Source organism: Centropristis striata, chromosome 20 (genome assembly GCF_030273125.1).
Source record: "Centropristis striata isolate RG_2023a ecotype Rhode Island chromosome 20, C.striata_1.0, whole genome shotgun sequence".
NCBI classification, from domain to species: domain Eukaryota; kingdom Metazoa; phylum Chordata; class Actinopteri; order Perciformes; family Serranidae; genus Centropristis; species Centropristis striata.
The window spans coordinates 17,880,980-17,890,574 of NC_081536.1; the positions used below are offsets into that span (position 1 = coordinate 17,880,980).

At 35.7% G+C, this 9,595-nt stretch overlaps 1 protein-coding gene across 1 annotated transcript; it reads right to left on the bottom strand.

Annotated features, from left to right (window-relative positions):
• Positions 1-2,562: 2,562 nt before the first annotated feature.
• Positions 2,563-5,284, bottom strand: LOC131993723 (ubiquitin-conjugating enzyme E2 D4-like). The gene is made up of 7 exons (XM_059359727.1): positions 5,104-5,284; positions 4,536-4,599; positions 4,325-4,356; positions 3,930-4,007; positions 3,723-3,828; positions 3,030-3,123; positions 2,563-2,936 (listed from the first exon to the last, which is right to left on the bottom strand). The coding sequence occupies exons 1-7, from the start codon at positions 5,125-5,127 to the stop codon at positions 2,891-2,893; spliced, it is 444 nt and encodes a 147-aa protein (XP_059215710.1). The 5' UTR covers positions 5,128-5,284; the 3' UTR covers positions 2,563-2,890.
• Between the last annotated feature and the right edge of the window lie 4,311 nt (positions 5,285-9,595).

A 9,595-nucleotide genomic window follows, 5' to 3' on the forward strand; every position in this document is an offset into this window, starting at 1 on the left:
GTTTCACGTGTCACCCTGCAAAAAAAAAAAAAAAAATCGGAACTCCTCCCAGAAACACTTTTTAAAAAAAACTCATCTTCCTCCTCCGGTTTCTTGTGAAGTCTCCAAAGTTTACTGTTTGTGAGAAAGTCACTTGATTCGTGTTTTTCTGGCTGTTATTTACTTCTCATTTATTGGAAACTATTGAGGAATTACAGCAAACAAATTACAATTATTATGAGTATAAATTATAGCCTATTACAAGCCAATTTTATTCCACTACATAGGAAAATAATCCATTATGCATAAAGACAGGCTTGACTTGTGCTTGATTGTAAATGAATATTTCTATGCCTTTTTCCACTCAGGCTGGCAGTTTAAATAATAATACCCCGTGCAACAAATTTATTGGTTTAAAGAGGAAACACTACACATCCTGAGAGCGGGTATGGGGAAGCAATACAGGAAAGAGAAATCAAAACAAATGTGGAGCAAGCTTACAATAAGTAAAACAGACCAAAAAGGGGGCCACCATCCAAAGATGCAGTTTATGGGCTGATGCTGAATAAAGTCATATAGCACAGGGAGGTCAGTAATGTACACAATAAAAGGTTTGCAAGCCTCTGTAGACATAACTTCCAGGATTATTCTATGCTGTGGCTAGGACATGGATATCGAAAGTTTCCAGTGATACATGGCCCAGTTAAATTTGTTTCATTTTCATTTTTATGGTTTTATCTTAACTTGTTTGTGTTGGTAAGTCTCTACATAAAATTATTTGCAAGACCATTTGCTTGTGATGTTGTAGTATCATTGTAATTATTATATCAAGTTTATTCTATTTCTTTACTTGCTCTTATGATTCTTCTTGCTCCTTAATTACTTTTTAATTGTATTTAAATGTCCTTTTGTAATGTGTTATTTCACTTTCTCTTGATACTTTTGTTTTATGTAGAACACTTTGAATTGTCTTGTTGCTGAAATGAGCTATAAAAAAGCCTTGCCTTAGTCTTCATTTTTAAAATAAAGTCATGTTAGTTTAACTTTCTAGCCATGTCAGACAGTAGATGTCCCCTCAACCTACAGACTTGGGTCCCTGCAGACTCCTGGGGTATTCTTTTTCCTAACACGGGTGCTTTATTATATCATTCCAATGTGTCATTACTTTAGCAAATCAATTTGCTCCTTCATATCATTATTTTCTGTTTTAATTAGTACCTTTAAAATATGTTGGGTCCAGTCAAAAGAACCCATTTACAGCTTATCCAGCTTTAATAGATAAAACAGAATAAGTAAATGTTTGCCTAATTCAAAGTATCACACACTATCAGGGGGGTAAGTGCACTGTGTCATTTTCGAAGTACGTACACACACACACACACACACACACACACACACACACACACACAGAAACACACTTTCTCATGTGCTACATTTTTTTGATTCCATAATGTGCATACACGCTACAACTTTACTTAAATATTTTTTTTTTCTTCAGGTGGCAGTTATTAGTTACATTTCTTATATTGTTCTCAGAAGAAATAAGTCAACATTTTGCCATGATAGTTGTTTTTACAATAGTGTTCCTTGGGGTTGTTTTTGTATGTTACTATCTTACAGCTGGAGCTTTTCATCATAAAGTAACCATAGTGCTGTAGTACCAGGTCTCTCTGTCCACTTCTTGTTAACTTGAACTCTTCACAAAAACTTGCAGGACCTCTCAAGGTTAAGACAGTTTTAAATGTTTTATTCAAATGATCATTTCTATCTAGGTTAGAAGAGTTCATTAGCAAAAACAAATAACTGTTTTGATTTATCTTTTGGCGTATTCCAATGAAATTGTTGTTGTCTGATAATTTATCTCAAACTTTTACATTTTCATAAATCATGTATTTTTAATGTGCCATCAAGGGGGTGGGTGGAATCAACCAAACTTGTGTCAGTTTATTCATTTTAGGAATAGATTTTTCTGTTTTTGCAAAGAAAAAAAAATCTTGGTGAGTAATAATTGAAAAGCTGATAGACATTTGTATACTCGGAAAAGACAAGTCCTTTTGTAACCCAGTAGTCACATCTCACAGCACTGCAGAAATTAAATGTGTATGCCCATCTTTACATTAATATTAGCATGTTTTCAGTGTATTGTAGACACATGCATAGGAGAAATTAACTGCTCATTAGCTGTGTGTACACCAGCTGTGCTGAAACCAGCAGAGGTGATGACAGGTGGCCTCATTTCAATGGACAGAGCAGCTCTTCTCATTTTTATTTCATTGCCAAGCATGACTCTATAACAGCCATTATTCACATAAATAACCACTTAGCAAATGGGCTTGAATTGAATATAACACAAACATGAATATTAAGTTGTCCAGAAGAAAAAAATCCTGATGTATAAAAGACCTGGGCAGTAAAAGCAAAGGCTGCCACCTAGTGGTCATGTGAATAGTAGAATAAGAGGCAAAACGATTTGTTGGTTATACAAATGAACTGTATACTGAATTAAACACTTTATGCCACAACAACATGGTTCATAATTTCAGTTTACTTATTCGTGTTGCCAAAAAACAGTTTGCAATTCACTTATTGATTAATGTCTTTAATGCAAAAAAAATCAAAAATAAACCCAGTATGATCTTGTACAATATAAATCTCTTAAAAGAAAAGTATAATCCGGCCATCTCACCACACCCAAGAATAATAATAATAAAAATAATAATAATGACGCAAATTTAAGGGGAAAATAAAATAAACAGTAAAAACAGGTAAGTCAAGTAAAGTCCAAGTAGAGAAAGTGCTTCAAGCGAATAAAACCCCTCAACTAGAACCAGTGTGGATGAGCAGTTGGAACAGTACTGTCATATTTTGAGGTGTTCAGGGATGCGTCATTAATGTAGAAACTTCCAGTCCCTCACATTGCGTGCCTTTGAGTCCAATCTCTGGCTACTCTGTTGTACCTAAAGGGAGAAGATAAGGCAGGATGAGTTTCTAAAGCAAGATGACCGATTCAAGTTTTTCCACATTCTAAATTCTTTCACTTCCGTACTCACTTTTGTCTGTCTGATTTGTAGAGGTGTGCAATGTCTGGGACTAGCGGATCATCTGGATTTGGGTCACATAGCAAGGAGCATATGGATAATAAAACTGGAAGAAAAAGACCAGATATCAGTATCAAAAACTAATTTAAATTAAAATGAAAAACAAGTTATTCAACTTCTTCACTCCTTCACATACACCAATTTAATTACAAACGGACAAGCTTTGATTTCATGCAGCTTCATAATCCAGTTAGTTTAGGTACTTGAAAAAAAAGTGTATTTTTAGCCATTGCTTTCATCGCAGATATTTGAACATCCTCCCTCCGTTTGCTCCTCCAATTATACAGTACAAAACCTGCAATTTCACATTTTTCAAAGAGACAAAAGCACACTGGGTGCAGAGGTTCGGTTTTAGGATAATCAGCCCTGAAAATCCTGTTACCTGTGTTCATGGTGGCTGGAAATCATTCATTTGGAAGAATCCAGATTTGGTAACAGCATAGTGGATTGTTTCATCAAAGGCCCTTCACTGCCTTGCTATGTTTGATATAATTTATTTTACCCTTTAGCATTTAAAATCACATTAAAAAAAGAAAAAGAATTTCCTTGTGGCTTCAAAGTAAATATAAGGTAGAAATCTGATTCTTCAGTGTAATCACTACAATGTACTGTACAGGAAAATATATATATATATATATTACGTACCTTTTGATACTGTAAGAGCAGGTGACCACTGCGACCTCAAGATGTCAAGGCAGATGCTACCATTGCTGTTGATGTTTGGGTGATAGATTTTCGTTGTAAAGGCAACCTATGAACAACAAAGCAGTAATAGATCAAATATCCTTCTGATCTTGTGAGACAGGCTGTATATAAAAGGTGATGTACTTTTGAGTAACATAATAATCTTACCTTTGGTGGTTTAAAGGGGTAGTCGGTGGGAAAATGGACCGACAGGAAGAATACTCCTCCACTATATGGGCTGTCATTCTGAAATAGAGATGAAAATTTATGTTAAATTATGCCGAGCACTATATGGAATAAAATAATATCTGTATTGAGGGATTAGATGTATTCCTTTCATTTGTTTAAGATTAGCTATGTTTAAATTATGACATTCCCTCTTCCTATTGTCTAAATAATGCCATGGGCTTTAGAGAGTAACACTGGGATAGAGTGTGCCAGTCTGTACTTTCCATACAGAAGAGAAAGGGCTGTAAAGTCAACATAAAACACTATTGTCTAGAGATCTAGAAGAAACTTGGTTTTAAAAAAAAATCCAGGTAACTGATCCAGAAAAAGCTCACCGGTCCCGTGATGGTAGCTTGCCAGTGAAACACTAAAAAGAAACCGAGATGACATGGAAACATTGTTTAATATTACAGCTTTGTAGACACAAATCAATTGCATTCCCTAAAGCACAACTATATCTAAAACAAATGTGACAGTGGCAGTTTATAGGATTAAAAGTTAAGAAAATCATTATATTTATATGTCAGCAAGTATTTAAATACTTACGGTCATCTCCAACAGGCCCAGCTGAGCATGAAGCTGGAGGGTCCTTCTCCAAGTCTTGTAACTCCTGTACAAAAAAACATTTAAATATATTTCGACACCTGTAACGTTAATACACTGCTTTAAACGACAGAATACTAGAGTTAACAATGTATTAAAGTGTAATCTAACATGAGCGAACGACTAACTAAAACTTGGGGGAAATTAAATCACATGGAAAAGGAGCCAGAAACCGAAAGGTACAGGGCGTTGACACAGCTCGTTTGCTAGGCCAACTTTAGCTCGCAGTTAGCTGGAAGTTAGCGTATTTAAGTTTATCTGCTTAGCTATCTGGTTTTATGTGTTGTCATCTCCAGTGAAATACAAATTACACTTGCTGGGAGCAAAACTGTGTTGTAGTTTAATTAACGTTCAATATCATTAAGTCCTTCACAAGCAGTTTGTACGTTACAACAGACAAACCACTTTAGGTTAGCCAACAGAAGCTATTAAGCTCGATGGTTGACTGGCGACATTTCCGCATCGCCCCAACCTTTTTCTGTACATTAAATAGAATAACACGAAAACTTACCTTCTTTATTCTTTTCAGAGCCATGCCAAGCCTTTTAGATAGCTTTAACGAAGCTACGGTGTTAACTTTGACAGCTGTCAGCTACAGCTACGCTCACTTTATACTGACTCGGTGTTATTTGTTTTGACAAACTGGTTTTCTTTTGTTTCCGCGTTTTTGTTCGACGACGAAGAATGGTCCGGTGCATTGTGGGAAGTTGAGTTTTCAGTCAAGCCACTTAAAGGGGCCGTTCACAGAAACATACGAGCACTGCACACATCATGATTTTTTATTTAGAAAAAAAAAAGCAAAAGCATTTAAAAAAAAAAAGTTTGATTATCAGAATTGTCACTGTTGAATCATCCCATAACGATTTTTGTTGACTCTAGCTCTGTTATGAGGGTAGCAAAACACAGAGGTAAATCAGATTTACTTTCAGTTTGAGAAAATTAATTAATGAAGTGAATATAACTAAGGACTCTTTTCATTTATTTATTTTTTTCCTCCTGAAATTAGGGCATCTTTTTCATCAGGGAAGCTGGTGTATTTTCATGTGTAGGAATCAAAACAGGTGTTGGGGGAGGGGTAAGGGACAAAAAGATGTTTTGCCGCCTGGGGGTAAAGTTATGCAGTACAGGGATAAGAACTTAGTAAGCAGGTCATTCCTGTTATGTAGTGACTTTTCACTTCCTGAATTAAGTAATTTTCAATGTTTTTCTCTAAAATGTGTCAAATATTTACCCCCAAAATGCTTAATTATAGATTAGGTCTTGTTTATTTCCCCTAAGAAGTTCATTTTCAGATATCCTTCTAAAAATAAATTATAGTATTAGTATTACAATGCACAAACTTTTCTAATTTGTGGCTTGCACTTTTACTTTCTTGTACTACTTGCGTCAACCCTACACTCCTAGACCTCCTAGAGATCATAATGCAGATTATACTGTTATTTCAGAAGTAATACTCACCCACACATGCACTTTACAGAATTATCAAGACACGGTCAGGTGTAGGAATGAAAACAGGTGGGGGGAGGGGAAAGAGGAAAAAAGGGTGTTCTGCTGCCTGAGGGTAAGGCTATGCAGTTCAGGGTTAAGAACTTAGTAAACTTGTTATTCCTGTTATTAAGCAACATTTCCATCCCCATGAATTGATGAATACTTTTCCTTCTTTTCCCTTAAAATGTGTCACAGAATAATGGACAAAATAAGAAAGAAAAAAGTATTAGAGGTTTGAATGAAGAACTGTGAGATGACATGCAAATTGTGATTTACAGACTTATTTTATCAAAAATATTTGTTTGGTAGAGATCCTTGCAAAAGTCACATGACCATTTCATTATATGTGTCAACTAAAATGAGACTAATTATGCAAAACTTATGACACTCTCCAAAATAGTGAATCATATCACAATTGCCACATCAATCAATATAGTCACAATTAGATACCTTTTCCAAATCTTTCAGCCTTAATTCAAATAGAATGAAACTAACTCATAAACATTAAGCAAAAATATTGATTATATATTAAAAAAGAAATAAAAGTCACTGTAGAGTAATAATGCAGTGCAGTAATTTGAGGTGCCCAAATGTAATAAGTTATATAAAAGTGTAGCGAAAAATATAATCAGGCAAATGAGGAGGTTTTTAATTTAGATTTGAAAATGACTCAGATTTCGGCACATTTAGGATCGTCAGGAAGCTGCAACACCGTGGGTAAATCCAACTTAGTGTTCAGTTTTGACTCGAGGCATTGAGCTGACTGCTCCCGAAAGATCTAAGCAACCTACCTAGTTTATATTCTTCAAGCAAATCAGAGATGTATTTTGGCCTGAAGCCATTAAGTGATTTATAAACTAACACCAGCACTTTAAAATATAAGAATGGCTCTGGTTCAGCAGCAGGGATCTGTTGGGAAAACCAAACAAGGGACCACTGTTAAAGTCCAAGCTGCTGGGAAGAAGGCATTTCTCTGTTGACATGACTCCTCCAATATTTGTAGATCTAATGTAAGTTAGTCTGATGCAATTATTGTCCCTGATGGGGCTGCTGGAGCTCAAGTCTGATCCCATTACAACACCAACATTTCAAACCTTGACTATAGTCTTGTTGTCCAGTTCTAACCCCAGAAGTGAGCTTAGAGTAAATTGCAGGATTATAGGATTTGGCCTGAAGGAGGCATATAAGGGGTTCAATGGCAAAAGCCCAGGAACTGAACTCTGTGTGGATCTGCATGCCATTGTGTGTGTCTCAGATTCATGATTGCATGTGTCAACAACAATGCGCGTGCCTTCTATACAACCTCAAGCAGCTTAATACTATATTAGACAACCATACCTCTTTTTCCAGTCTATTAAATGGTGCATTAGCCCCCTGAAGACCAGCCGGATGCTTTTCCTGAATCACTAATCAGACAAAAGTAATTTAGTACCTTAATCAGTGCTGTCTTAAACCAGTCAAGCCAGAATGAAAATGGTCAAAAACTCAATTAACATTTAGGTTGTTGTTGAGCTGAATAAAAGCAACTTTCACAATAATTTCCCAATTAATTTAGATTGATTTGAGATGGGTGCATTTGTTGTGGAAGCAGCAACTAGGTTGGATGTTTTTATGTTTGGATGCATTAAATGACTTTGGAAAAGTGCCTGATATGCAGCACAACCAGTCTATAAAAAAACCCAGCACATAAACAGATGATAATCGTAACAGATGATAAGGAAACAAGAAAATACTGCAAAGATAAGACAAAATATGGTCACCGGTTGTATCCCCCAAGGCTGTAACAATATATTACTGTTCGGCTTAGCAATTAATTATCTTAAAAGCTGATATTGGTTATACATATATACATATATATTGTGATTCTGACGTTGCAGCTCGCTGGGGAACTGAGTTGACTGAATGTTTAGACGCATCTTGCAGAGAGCTGATGTCCTGAGAGAGCAAAGGGGACGACGGAAGACACAATCATAGACACATACAGTACACAGGGAGGAGGGGCACATCTGTCATCTTTCACGCCTGATTGGTGCATACCTCAAAGCCACAGATTGCAGCAAATTAAGAGATTTTCTATTTATGTATCTATTTATATCTGCAGCACTGGATGCATTGAATCACAAAAAAACGCTAATTTCTAACATTTCTGGTCAGCGCAGATAGTTCAATGGAAATTTCTGTAAAATGAAGTGCTGAATGAGTGAAATACCTTATCTTATTTAGGTGAAGAAACAATTTTCAGCTCCTCTGCATACCTTCACTTTCAATAAATAACTGCTAGTTTGGTTTCTTTACGATTCAGATTCTGTTAAGATAAGGAAAATACTATTATTAGATGATTTCTCAAAACTGCAGCTCTCTGAACTTGACATTTGTTTACTGGTGATTTACATTTAGAGGCAAAAAACAACAAAGAAACATTTTTTCAAAGATGTATTTCAATTCTAGTTTTACCTACAATTTTTTTTTATCTACATGCATGTATTTCTCAGGAGTCTTAATGAAGACAGAAAATCATTTCAAATAGTTGCTTAGCCCCTTCAGACCCCACGTCCATTGGAATGGACATAACATATTTCTGTCTTTAAACCAATAAATACCCTGTAATCGAATGATGTCAGTAATGCTGGTTACTGATTGGATCCTGATTATCCAATCACAATGATGTCATGACTTGAGAATGACAGACATCGGACAAGACAAGCATGGTGGAACGACGGCAGAGTGGGAGGAATATGTGCCTATTTTCAATCAAAAATATAAATTTATGTTCATGCTGGCCAAACAAATTTACTGTCAGCATAATTGCTACTGTTACAAGTGATAATATTTGAAGTTATTTTGAACATATCATTCATTTACAGGAATTTTTCAAAGTCCAATGTCCATTGCAATGGACATCAGGAGTTGGGTGACTTTAGCTAACACTCAAATGTTTAGTGTCAATATATAGAGAAACACAATACCTGTAAGCTTTCCATAGGTGAAATATTGTGTCAAAGTTTATTTATTCATGATTATACATTTTTAAATATACACTGTTCAAAAAAATTAACAGAGCTATTTAATCACACATCAGATCTTGATGAACAAATTATGAGAATCTTTACTACTGTTCATTGAATAACCTTTGAGATCAAAATGACATAACAATGGTCAATGAAAACCAAAATCATTAACCCATTGAAGGCTGGATTCAAAATCACACCAAAAATCAAAGTAAAAAAATGACATCACAGGCTGATCCAACGTACATAAATGTTATCATAGACACTCATAATGTGACTCAGTATAGTGTATTGCCTCCCCGTGCCTGTATGCACTCTTGACAATGTCTGAGCATGCTCCTGATGAGTCGGCGGATGGTGTCTGGGAGGATCCTCTCAACGAAACATGGATGTGCCATCCTGGATGAGCTGGACTACCTGTGCAACCTGATTGGGCTGCAGGTATCACCTAATGCTACCAGTAGTGACAAGGAGACTAGCAGAAAACAAAACTAGACAAGAATCAGT

Excerpts from the sequence above, each read along its gene's own strand:
- LOC131993723 (XM_059359727.1), bottom strand. The coding sequence starts at position 5,127 with ATGGCTCTGAAAAGAATAAAGAAG. Across the intron at positions 4,357-4,535 it reads TGGGCCTGTTGGAGATGACC|TGTTTCACTGGCAAGCTACC; the intron begins GTAAGTATTTAA and ends GTTTCTTTTTAG. Across the intron at positions 2,937-3,029 it reads TACAAATCAGACAGACAAAA|GTACAACAGAGTAGCCAGAG; the intron begins GTGAGTACGGAA and ends TTCTCCCTTTAG.